This window comes from Epinephelus fuscoguttatus, linkage group LG20 (genome assembly GCF_011397635.1).
Source record: "Epinephelus fuscoguttatus linkage group LG20, E.fuscoguttatus.final_Chr_v1".
Lineage (NCBI taxonomy): Eukaryota > Metazoa > Chordata > Actinopteri > Perciformes > Serranidae > Epinephelus > Epinephelus fuscoguttatus.
Window position 1 is genome coordinate 28,188,822 of NC_064771.1, and position 13,453 is coordinate 28,202,274.

The 13,453-nt window shown below is 41.7% G+C and overlaps 1 protein-coding gene across 7 annotated transcripts in view; it reads right to left on the bottom strand.

Annotated features, from left to right (window-relative positions):
- rnf157 (ring finger protein 157) overlaps window positions 1–12,971 on the bottom strand; it is a 33,866-nt gene extending 20,895 nt beyond the window's left edge. For 3 of the 7 annotated variants that reach the window (XM_049564063.1, XM_049564066.1, XM_049564068.1), the window contains exons 1-4: window positions 11,806–12,969; window positions 5,728–5,846; window positions 1,494–1,582; window positions 269–418 (exon numbers count right to left, since the gene is read on the bottom strand). In XM_049564063.1, the coding sequence (XP_049420020.1) occupies window positions 269–418; window positions 1,494–1,582; window positions 5,728–5,846; window positions 11,806–11,893 (446 nt within the window). In that variant the 5' untranslated portion in view covers window positions 11,894–12,969. Of the gene's footprint in view, window positions 1–268; window positions 419–1,493; window positions 1,583–5,727; window positions 5,847–11,805 lie in introns of all 7 variants that reach the window. The other 4 variants (XM_049564062.1, XM_049564067.1, XM_049564061.1 and 1 more) reach the window with 3 other exon arrangements.
- Between the last annotated feature and the right edge of the window lie 482 nt (window positions 12,972–13,453).

The window sequence follows — 13,453 nt, forward strand, 5'->3', positions numbered from 1 at the left end:
TGAGAAGTCCGGGGCTGTTCATAAAACATTCGGGACGACACAGTTTATTCCACACTACTGAAGCTGCTCCTCTTTCTGGAACCATCGCAGAGTCACTAATACTTTCGCTTTCAGTCGACACAGACACACTATAACAGGCAAATTCTACTGACTGAAACTAGACGTGTAGTGATCAGTTAAATTAAAAATATAGATATTGAACAAAGTGACTGGTTAGTGGATTTCAGCAAATACCGATTAGTTCCCTAGTAAACATGTTTGTACTCACACTGGCACTCCATTGTGAAACTCCTCTATGGCCTGGTAATAGATGGTTATGGCCACCTGCGTGTCGGCGTCGAAGGTGAACTCTACGTTGTAGCAGGCCCTGTTCTTCCCTGCCGCCTCGTCACCTGGCAGCTTCAGGTCCTCGCTGCACCTACATGTGAGGAAAGGAGGTGAGCGCGGTTTGAAAGTGGAGAACAAAAATCTGAGCGGGATCCCAACTCCATCTACTGCAGTTATAAAACAGGCATGAAACCAAATTACAGAGTGTTTAAAGCCTCAGTAATTGTACAGGAAAGATCTGCAAAGGGCGGATTCATTTATTGTTTGATGTCATGTAATGAACGTATGTAAAGTCAATTTCTTGAGTTACTTTTTATATATTTTTTTACATGAATGAATCAATCAAATTTTACTAGTATAGCACGTTTCATACACGTTAGTGCAGTTCAAGGTGCTTTAAAGATGACTGACAAGACAGAACAAATATAGATTGTTAAAAAAACAACAAAAAGACAAAAAAATAGCAATTTAACAAGTTGAGTTCAATGAGCGAGAGATAATATGAATGGTACAGGTGTAATAAGATAGATTTAAAAGCTATAATGGTAATAATACTAAAGCAGAGTGAAATAAAATTTGAATAAATTGATTAAAGAACTAGATAAAATAAATAAAAAAAGAACAAAAATAGTGACGATAAAACACAATAAATTCGATTAAAAAAACTATAACAATAAAAATAATAATACGACTAAACTAGACTAAAAATAGATATTACTGATTTTTTAAATAGATTAAAATATTTTAAAAGGACAAAACAAAGACAAATAAAATTGTGAGGGGGACAAAAAAATATATATAATCATATTAATGATAATTAAAAAACACTGTTATACACTGTAAGCATGTGAGAAATATATTCTGGTGAAATTTACATTTAATTTTCTCATAGCATTATTTTCTGTGTATGTGACTGTTTGTGCTTCTGAGTTTACATTGAATATTTTAATTCGATGTTATATTGTTAAACTTAATTGTTTTTTTTCATGAATGCGTCTGAAGACAGTAAAAGCTTGACCTACAAGTAAAAACATGAATGATATGACACTATGCCTTAAATTAGCTGTTGTGGATTGCTGTCTAAAAATAGCCCAGTGGACATTAAATTAGACCTCAGTGGTGCAGTGAGAGGTTACGTATGTGTTTAGGCGGATTGAGGTGCGTACCGTACGAGCCGCAGCGTGTCCTTGCGGATGTTTATAAGGCTTCGTAACGTCTTTACTGGTTCCTGAGGTGGAGGGGCTGCGTACGGGAACTGCAAACAAAAAGCAAACAAATTATAGATGTGAAATACATGTTATGAGACTGGAAAGCAGTAGCATTCATCTTCCCTCAAACCGCCCCAGCATTCCTCTCTTCACCACAGGGAATTCAGGGTTACACAATGACCGCGGCTGCTCCCGGTTTAACCTTAACACAAGTGTTTCGGATGGTCAGCACCAGCGAGATCCGTGCTGACAAGTGCTGAGCCGGAGCAAAAAAATCTGCTCAGATTGTGTCTTTCCAGGGACGAGGCTGACACTTCAGACAGCGTTTAGGCACATTTCTGCACACGCAGGGACCACAGGAGTGTAAAAAGTCCTGGGTCAAACAGTGCCTGTCTTTATTTCAAGGACCAGATGGGTGACGTTTACAACATCAGGAGAATTTTGATAGCGTCAAGTCACAGATAAGAATGTGAAATACTTTCTGTCGTGACCAACCTGATCATTAAAAAACCCTGATGTCAATCTGACACATAACCTTTAAACTTGACCCAAAATAAGGTCCACTTCTCAGCGCTCTCGTTGTGTGTTTGAAGCCTGAAGTTGCTGACTGAGCATGAGGGCAGAGCTGAGGTGGTTTGAGGATCACTGGAGGAGAAACATGCAGGATGTGGTCAGATACCTCCACACTACAACCCCTCATCTGTCCGTGTGTGTGTGTATATAAGTGTGTTTGTGTGGCAGTGAATGGCACCGTATTCAGTACTTTAACACATCTGGGCTCAGCGGGAGTCACGCCTGTAAACTACACAAGCAAACACACACGGAGTAACAGATGCTGAAAAGAGCCATTCATTAAGAAACTCACAGGCAACACTGTGGGTCTTATAAGGTATTATAAATCAAGAAACATCAGAGCGAGAGTCTGTACTTCCTCACACATACTCAGACTTAAATAAAAAGACTGTTCTCAAATAACCGTGGGCATTTTTCTCAGAATTTACAAGTCCGTTTCAATAATGATATCTTTGTACTAAGAGTGTACAGCCATGCTAGCAAATAAATCGGTATGATTACTTCGCTGACAACACACTAAAGTCACCACTTAAAACAAGCTAATCTTTAACAGCACATTAGCTGGCCAACGTTTTTCAGCATGAAATCTGTTTTTCCACACCCTGCTAATGTTAAAATGCTGACGCCTTCACAAACGTCTTTATAAAAGAGTTAAAATTAAGTTATATTTTAATACTTAAACAAATCACTCCTTTTACCTTTTACCACCAAAACTAGCACATACAATGTAGCTGTTTTTCTATGCTAGCGGCTCTGCGAGGCTGTGTTGTGAGCTAAATGCAAACAACAGCATGCTAATAAGCTAACAATGACCAACATGCTAATATGCTGATGCTAAGCAAGTTTGACAAAATATAGACATTATAAAACTGATTTTCTGGTGTTTTTTTTAACTTCTTTCCCCTTAGCAAAAAAACTGGCGCAGTTATTTCATAACAAAAAACAAAAATCTCTATTCAAAACAAGCTAATCTTTCACAGCACATTAGCGGACCAACATTTGTTAGCTATTTTTTGTCCACACCTTGCTAATATGTCAAAATGCTGACGTCTTAACAAACACCTTAATAAAGGAATTAAGATAAAGTTATATGTCAAAACTTGAACAATTAACTCTTTTAACCTTTCCCACCAAAATGAGCAAGACATACCCTCCTCATCCCCACAGTTCATTTTAGGAGGACCACTCCAAGGAAAGCTATTTAGTATTTAGAGTCACGATCCTCACGCCTCCTGTTTTCCTGCTTAGCTGATGCCGGGATGCTGTCTAAAATCACACATCGGCGCAAAATGGTGCTGCCATTGTTTAAACATGTAAAAATGCAAAGATGGCATGAGGAAGGGACTTTGTAGTGGTCCTATAGTGTGAGGGGGCTGGAGTTATATGGTCGTAATTGACAGAAAATTTTGTTTTTACCTCGTGCTGTCAGAGTTGTCAGGAATAAATGGAAATTGCCTCCTAAGATATCCACGGTCTGGGCCTCTTTATATCAACACAACGCAGACAACACTAGAGTCCACTGTACTAAATTGAGACCTTTCACTAAAAACCCCAAATGTTAACCTTATTGTTAGTAAAGTCAAGGGATCATCCAAGTCAGTAGGATTCATCCTCTCTAGGATCATTAATGTCTGTGCAAAATTTCATGATAGTCCATCCAATAGTTGATGAGATATATCAGTCCAGACCAGAGAGAAGGACTGACCAACCGTCAGTGCTGCGAGCATGGCTAAAAATCCATTTTGACTGTATCTGTGCTTCGGGCAGGAGTTTCTGAAACCTCTAAATATAGCCCCGTCCATTATCATATTTGTAGAGCGGTGCAGGAGACTGAGAGAACACGACAACTGCGGTTGGTTTTATGATTCCACGGTACCATCTGCTTAGAAACCACCATTATATAATGTTGGTAAAGCTTCAGACACACATACAAGAAGAAAAAAAAATCACCAGCTGCATCCTGTGCCCACGGGAGGATTACAAACACCCACATAATCGGGAGAAAAACTGCACTCCTAATTTTAGCCCCAGTCTAGACAAAAACAGCACTGCGACTGAGATTAGCACACACAGGGATGGAGCCGAGTCTCTCCGTATCAGCTTCACTTAGTCAACGTCTTCAGCTCCCTTCAAGGCTTTAAGTCTGTGACAAATTCTCTCTTTCCTCTGCGGACTCGAGCTCTTTTTGATTTGCAGCTCTCATTAGTTTGACCTTCAGGTTCATGATTAGGTTGAACGAACCCTCCGGAGGAGCCGCCGCTTATCAGCCTCTCTGTGTGAGGGGAGCCGGCAGACTGTCATTTCACTTTTAATTAGTTTGACAGGATGAGTCTTTGAAATACATTTAAATCAGTGGCAGCTTGAAAGCCTGTTAATTGACACTGCAGGAGTCACGCCTGCTGAAATGTTATCAACTTCTGTTTCATGATTTAATGACGAGGAGACGGCTGCACCTTCGGGTCAATAGATCTGTTAGTTGATTCACAATTTGACAATCAAGTCATCTGTCAAGCCGAAATATGAAAAAAAAGCTGTATTTTTCTTCTCAAATGTGAATTTTTTTTTCTATTAATGATTATCTTTGGTTTTGGTCAGCTAGCTGAATAAAACAAGCAGTTTTCAAGATATCATGTTGGGCTGTTTGATACTTTTCACTATTTTCTGACACAAACACTTATCAAAAAAGAAAACATAATAATAAATAATAATACATGGGATTTATATTGCGTTTTTCAGGATACTCAAAGACAGTTATGGGTGCATTGGGTGGATTTGATGAGAGATTTGGGACCAATGATGATGACTTCTGATTTGTCACAGTTAAGTTTGAGGAAGTTGGTTTGCAGCCAGGATTTTATTTCCGTGATGCAGTTAGTGAGGGTGGAGTGAGTGGCAGGAGTGATGGCGTTGGTAGAGATGTGGAGCTGAATGTCACTGGCAAAGCAGTGAAACTGAAGTCCATGATGGCGAATTATTTGACCGATGGGAGAATGTACAGGATGAAGAGGAGGGGGCCGAGAACTGAACCATGGGGAACACCTTGGCAGAGGGGAGCAGAGGGGGGATTGCTATTATTTATGTTGATGAACCGATATCTGTCAGAGAGGTAGGATTTGAGCCAGGAGAGAGCAGTACTGGTGATGCTGAGAGCGGTTTCAAGGTGGGAAAGAAGGACGGAATGGCTGATGGTGTCAAATGCTGCGTTCACGTCAAGTACGTAGGATGAGTATGTAGAGTTTTCCGGCATCAGAGGAGAGGAGAAGGTTGTTTGTGACTTTGTGAATACTTGTTAGCTGCAGGCTGAGATCCTTTCTTTATCTTCCCCTTTGTGTATTCATACTTTTATAACTTTTAATCTGCAGTTTTGTTTAATTACGAGACTAGAAGTTAATTCTTCAGCTTGGAATCTTCTGACAAAAACATGGGCTAGGCAAGCGAGAAGTCTCCCTTAAAATGGACAAATTAAAAAAAAACAAAAAAACCCCAAATCTGAATAGCTAAAATTTCTAAAAAACTGGGTAAACTCGAAGAACCGTTATAGCCACTGTGTCAAACTTGTGGTGAGACTGTTGGGAGTTCTAACATTTAATACAGCTGTTAGTTGTGTGAGAACACCTACCGCCACAGGTCTGGTCCCCAGGAAGTTAAGGTCTGTGTTTTCCCCAAACAGGTAGCCCTCCGGATGTGTGGAGTCAAACTTCTCTCCCCCCATGATGAAATGGCTGGCGAAGTAACTTCCTGCACAAGCACACAGAGACTCACTTTTAAACACAGATAACTCAAAGTACGTCACATCATCTGAAAAACATTAATGCCAAAGACCTTTGTGGTGAGCACAACGTGGCTCTGCTATTGCAATGGTAAATAATTTGGTGCTTTAAATTCCTGCGCTTGGAGAGGTGAAGTCCCTCCCCTTCTGTTGGACCACCGCCTTATTTCGGAAAAAAAAGTACAGTAGATGATAGCAAAAGACAAGTTGTTCCTTTATCCCATTTCAATTGTGCCATGAATTACACGTTTGTCAATTTGAGAGTTGACGTCATATGTGCAGAAACATGGCGACGATAGTACATATTCAGTTCATGACAATTAACTTTCATTAATCCACATATTGCATGTCAATTTTTGGCTCACATGTGATTTTAAATATGGTATTAGGTTGTAACCGTTAGTAGCTGTTGATGTAGACTGGCCTACATTTGATAGAAAAGTTCTTTGTTAGTTGGGTGAAACAATGTTTTAGTAGTTTTAGGGGATGAACTGGTGCAGCAACAACTCCAGGACAAGGTCCTTGTGTGTAGATCATTGCTAAGTTACCTAGCTAGCTAGCTGGTTGACGGTAATGTGTATTAGTGGCAGTACGGTGCGGTTCAGTCCAATTCGGTACACTTTTTTTCCCCACTGTGAAACTTTAGCCCCTGTTGCCACCAAACACTTTCAGTATGGTACCTTTGGAACCAACAGTAACCCTTCAGACATGGTACCTAGACCCTAGTGTTTCCACTGCAAACAGTGCTCTTAAATGTGGCCGGGGTTGTTGTCACTCACTGCTCCGTCCAGCACTCACTGTATTTCCTCCTTTATCAGTCTGCACCTCGTTTATCGTCCACAGAACGATAAATGACATTTTCAGAACAAAATAAAACAGACTGCAGTGAGAGTCTCTCTCCATGGGATATTTAAAAATAGCAGGTTTGTGCATTTAGTCCTTCTCAGGCAAGCTCAGGGGTTTAGTGTTGTTGGAGCCCACAGAAACAACACTCTGCGATGCTTTTTTATTTCTCCGAGTGAGGATTAGAATATATGTGGTTGAAATTAATATATATAAACACTTGAGGATCCACTCATTACTAAAAGTGTATGTCATATAAAAACTAAAGTGACGGTCAAAGTTGTCACAGTGAAATTTAAGGTGTGCTGATGGATTCACGTCGTCACCTCATGCATTGAGTAACATTACAAGTTAACGTTCCACCTTAAAAGTCACCAGCAGTCGGCCCAGTGAATTAAGTTATTTTTTCTCAGACTCCAGCTGCTGTGAGAGGCAGCAAAACATCCTTTCATTTTATAGTTACAGTTTACTGATAAAACTCTCCACAGTATGAACAGTGGTTACATGAGCCTCAAAACCAGCCACAACTCAGCCCTGAGCAGAGTGACCGTCCTCTACTGACCAATCAACAGACTGCAGTGTTCACAGCTCCACCTTTTAGCACCAGATCTGTGTGCTAGGTACCCCAACAGAGGGGGGACCAAACATGGGGACGGTATGGAACGGTTCCATTGGTACCATCCACAACTTTTCACAGTGGAAACAGAAAAAAAGCGTACTGAACCGAACTGTACCGTACTGCTCGGTGGAAACAAGGCTATGGTGCCCACTGCCCACCTGCAAAATGGGAGAAGGAAGGAATTTCATTTATATATTCTTCAAATTAGGTTAATGAGCTGTTATGAGGGGGAAAAAAGAATTGAAATCCCAAAACTAAAAAACAACTTTTGAGCATTGCAAGAAAAATTGTGAAGTTAACATAATTTTTTTCTTGCACAAATAAAAATTCTGTCTTATTAAATTAATGTGACAGCAGCTTGAAACAAGAAAAAATAAGGCAGATCTATAGTGTCAAGATTAGGAGACTTAATTATAGTAAATATTTAAGAGGGACATCTGGGGTGCTGCCCCGCGACCTGGCCCTGGATAAGTGGATGAAAATGGGTATATGGAAATACTTAAGCACTGATTTTTTTTTTTTTTTTCAGCTATTCAATTAGTGAAGCAAAAACAAAATGGCGACACAGGCGTACTATCAGACTCATGCTCAATAAATGGAAACTGCATCCAACCCTGACAAAATAAGATTTTAGTGCTCAATAACCGACAAAAAGACTAGAAATTTTATGCCGTCATTCCTTTGCCAGTTGCAAATTCTACCCATCGCACCCTTCACTGGACTGAAACATTAATATTTCCCTTGAATAATTGAACCATTTGGCTGGCACCGTTATCCAGAGACACCTCCAGTAACTCTCAAACTGCTCGAGCTTCACATCCCGGAATCATCTGGTGTCAAGTACGACTGCACATGAAAAGTTGTTTTTCAAACGAATCCCTGAAAAGCACCTGTGAAGGCGTTCTGACTGGAGCTGGGTTGTTATTGGGCGCGCTGCAGCTGTTTACCATGACTTTGGGTCGATGACAACAAACTAAATAGCTGTTGTGCCTTTTAATCACAGGGTGAGCTAATATCATAAGACTGTAATAGCGGTTCGGAGTCTTTAAATACATGCTGGATGGGCAAGTCACGTATCAGCTGGGAGGACATCTTGTCTGGCATCTTTCACACTTATTAGTGCCGGAGAAGAGGAAGGATGCGCTGATGTTACAGCCATTCACACTGTAGAAAAAAAAATATTCATAACACGACGAATCATGAACTAAAAAAAGCCACAATGATGACGCTCTTCTCTCTCGCCCTCTCTTGTCTTTGTCACCTTGTTATTATTTACAGCAGGTGGGAGAGGAGAGCTTGGCCGAGGCTTTGTCACCAGATCCCAGAAACAGGAACTGGGGCTGACAGATCGGTTTCACCAGCAGCCATCGCCACCACCTTCCTCCCCTCCCCTCCCACCACCACCAGGCTGCAACCAGGACTGTTATATCACAAATTCATCCAGCTTGTAACTAATTCAGCTACATTTCGGGGAGAGGAGCGCTAATGGCAGCCACGAGGCAGCAGTTTTTCTTCTCTTTCATTCATCCTCCAGCACCTAACATCCTTATACATCTAAGATATTACTATTACATCAGAGAAAAAGCCCAACATATCACACCTGACTATAATTAACTCCACTTCCAGTCCCCAGCTCTGCTCCAGGTCTCATTTTCTGAGAGATGTTCATTTACTTTATGTCTTTTCTTACGACAGAACTGAGAAGCAATACCAGGGTTTCTTCACAATATGATTCTGTGACGGTGATATTGGATTACTGCTAAACCCTGGTGGGGGAGCTGAATACAGTCAAAGTGTCACACAGAGGAACAAAAACAAGACAGATTCAAAACACAGAGGTCAGCCTGAGGTCCAAAGGACAGTTTGAGTGACATTATGTTTTGATGCAGGGGCCAAATACCTGATATCCAGTATCAACATGAACCTTTAAAGGTCCAGCGTGTAGGATTTAAGGGGATATGTTGGCAGCCATGGAATATTGTATAATGAGTATGTTCTCTTTGGTGTAAAATCACCGGAAAATAAGAACCCTTGTGTGTTCGTTACCTTAGATGAGCTGGTTATATAGGGAGCAGGTCCTTGTCTATGGAAATCTCCATGTTGCACTGCCATGTTTGTTCAGTAGCCCAGAATGGACAAACGAAACACTGACTCTAGATAGGTCCATTTGCGTTTATGTGTTGGCCCCCATAGTTGGCAGCCCCTCAGCAAATGTGTCGGAAAACCTTTTTTTTTTAAGTGACCTTGCTTCATTCAGAGTTTTTACCCATTTAAATCACCAGGTCAGAGACCTCTGTGGACTATTTTGGCTCCCAGTAAGAATCTCCTGAACGCCTGGATCTTAAATTATCAGAGAAAAAAGGTGAGCACAGATTAGCAGGAACTAGGCTAGTGGCCCATCTCCAACACTGATTCATTACGCGTAACTGCTTCATTCAGTGTTTTCCCATTTTAAATAATCTGATCAGTTTGTTTTGGGGAGGAGGAGACCTCTGTGGATAATTCAGCTCCTGGTTAAAAAAAAACTTCTGAATGTCTGGATCAGAGAAAAACATGAGCACACATTTGCAAACACTGGGCTGGCAGCCTGTCTGCGACGAGCCGAACAGCATCAGAGAAACACTAATTTGTAACGTGAAACTGCTTTATTCTGTGTTTTTACCGGTTTTAATCACCTCATCTGTTTGTTTTGGAGAGGAAGAGACCTCTGTGGATAATTTGGCTCCTGGTAAAAACCTCTTGAACTTTTGGATCGTAAATTATCAGAGACAAAAAAGGTGAGCACAGATTAGTAGGAGCTGGGCTAACAGCCCGTCTCCGACATGCCAAACAGCATCAGTGAAACACTGATTTATGACGTGAAACTGCTTCATTCAGTGTTTTTCTGGTTTAAATCACCGGGCCTATTTGTTTTGGAGAGAAATAGACCTCTGTGGATAATTCGGCTCCTGTTAAAAACCTCCTGAACTTTTGGATCGTAAGTTATCGGAGAAAAAAAGTGAGAGAAGATTAGCAGAAGCCGGGCTAGCAGCCTGTCTCTGACATGCCAAACCGTGTCAGAGAAACACTAATTTGTAACGTGAAACTGCTTCATTCAGTGTTTTTACCAGTTTTAATCACCTCATCTGTTTGCTTTGGAGAGGAGGAGACCTCTGTCAATAATTCAGCTCTGGGTAAAAACCTCCTGAACTTCTGGATCCTAAGTTATCAGAGAACAAAGGTGAGCATAGATTAGCAGGGGCTGGGCTGGCAGCCCGTCTCCGACATGCCAAACAGCACTTGAGAAACACTGATTTATGACGTGAAACTGCTTCATTCTGTGTTTTTAACGGTTTAAATCACTAGGTCTGTTTGTTTTGCAGAGGAACAGACCTCTGCGGATAATTTGGCTCCTGGTAAAAACGTCCTGAACAATGAACACTGAAGGAATTCTAACTGGGAGTAGTTTCAGCTGGTTGCAATCTGTGATCCTCACCATTTGATGCCACTAAATTTCCCTAAATCCTACAAACTGTTCCTTTAAATAAGTGCTTATGTAACTGCATGGTAATCAAATTTTAAATAAACTTGAAATTGATGAACAGTTTTAGAAATCTAATCATTTAATAATTTATAAAGATAAAATACCAAATGTTCTCCAGCTCCTAAAATGTAAAGATGTTCTGCATTTCACTGCTTTATATCCTGTAATTTTTATATCTTTGGCTTTTGGACTCTTTCTATGCACTCTGAAGACACTAGCCTCAGCTCTGGGAAGTGTGAACGACATGTTTTTCACTATTTTGACATTTATAATCATAAAAATGATCTCCAAATTAAAGGATAATTGCTTGCAGTCCTATTACAATCTAAGAAAACCTCATTTACACCAAACACACCAATAACTCGCACAGACAAAACGTCTGCTGCTAATGGTGATGTCGGTCTTTTCATTTTCATCCTCTTGGGATCCATCATGACTTATTTATTTTACAGACAGACTGTGCTAGTCATGATGCCATCCAGCCCTGCTCCCTGCTAGCACATGCTCAGAGATGCACCAAGGTAAGAGCCAATCCCAGTTATGTATCTGACACTCTGCAGATAAATGAATATATAACTTGTAGACGGGGGATATTCTGAACGCGTGTAAGTAGATGTGTCCCTGTGTAGCTGTTGGTGTCCCACCATGGAAAATTCAACAATGCTGCAGTGACAAAACATGATAAAAGTGTGACAAATCAACATGAAGATACTGTTGAATCTGCTCAGGGGAAATTAAGTTGCTCAGAAAAGGCACCCCCACCCCCTCCCTCCACAGGTAGCTGCTCTGCAGGCCTGCAGCTACAAGGTAAAGATGGTGATGGCTTTGATGGTGATGTCCACTTTCCATTCCCACCATGAAAGCACAAATAAATCATCTGCATTAGCTTTAAAGCATGAACCGGTTACCCACCCCCGGTCTGACCTGTTGGTCGATGACTTACCAGATTTCGGTGGATAACGGTACACCGAACTGGACGGAATGTCCACTTCTTCCACGCCTATGTTTTGTCTGCTTGTTAAAGCTCCCATTTCCAGTCAAATAAAGACCGCACGGATTAACGGGCATAACACTTGAGGTTGGCTTTGTTCGCTGCGTCTCTTTTATTCCCTATCATGTAATCCAGTTCGCGCTGCCCTGTCCATTTCTGTCGGGTCCAAGCCCCGCCGTGAATCTGTGTGACCGTCCTGGGGATTAGTCCTCCGGCTGCTTATCCGTCCCTGGTCAACAGCTCGTTTTGAGGCAGAAAGCAGCCCTTTAACAGCGGACAGGCGCTCTGCTCACGGCGCGCCGCAGCCGCACCGTCACAGCGGAAAATATCCCGTGAGTATGCGGCTCAGTACAGCCGTGTGCTCGTCGACATCTCCCGGCCCGCTGGATGCTGATCGCACATCCCCGGTGCTTCTCGTTGTTGGATCCTGTCAGAGAGGTCTGAGGCTCCCCATGACGTCAAGCAGGCACAAATCCGGGCCGTGGTTTTTGCGCAGTCCTCCTCTCTCCAGCAGCAGCAGCGAGTGCCGACCCACTTTGTAACGTGACCTTCCTACGCCAACTGTGCGAGTGGCGCTGACTGCAGTGCAGAGAGGACGGCTCTGTGGGACACACACAGGGATACACAACCGTAGCAAAACTACATTACCCTCGGGACATGTGTGGGAATGCCACTAAAAGTGCAACAATCTACCCAACAACAACTGTCGCTATCATTTTTAAATGCGTTTTTTTCCCGCAACAAGTAGGATTCAAACTGTGACAGTTGTAAAACAACCCACACAGCGACCATACCGGGAGTTAATACGCAACAAAACAACCACTAACTCATATAAATAACTGCTATGATATTTTTAAATTAAAATAAACGGGACAAAGGCAGAACAACGGTGCAACTCCCCACCGACAGAGTGCAGTGTACAGATATAAAAACAGACTGCTGGGTCGCACGTCGGTGGAGCCGCCATCTTGGAGAGGTCAAGACGGTGGGATTCGAACTGTGATAGTTGTACAACAGCCGACACAGCAACAATACAAAGAGTTGGTACACAATAAAACAACCGTTAACGCATGGAAAATAACTACTTTGATATTTTTAAAAGAAACGGAACAACGGCAGAGCAGCAGTACAATCCAGCCGTCATGTACGACTCCCCGCCGACAGAGGGCAGTGTATAAATATAGAAGATGCCTGACTGCTGGATCGTACCTCGGCGGCGGCGCCATCTTGGAGAGGTCAAAATGGTAGGCTCTAAATAGTGAGAGTTGTAAAACAACCCACACAGCAACAGTACCCAAAATTAATATACAACAAACAACCGTTAACTCATTAAAGATAACTACTATTATATTTTACAATACAGCCGTCTTAAGCGACTCCCCGCCGACAGAGGGCGGTGTGTACATAGAGAAACATAGATGCCTCACTACTGTTCCGCCATCTTGGAGAGGTCAAGACTTGACTGTAAAATAACAATAAACAGAGGAGCTGCAGTTTTTCTTTATAAAAAAAAAAAAAGCAGTGTACTGTTTTTATTTCGCAACTGATTGTAATGAGTTGTTAAAGTTTTATGATCTACGTGTGATAGAAAAAAATAGTT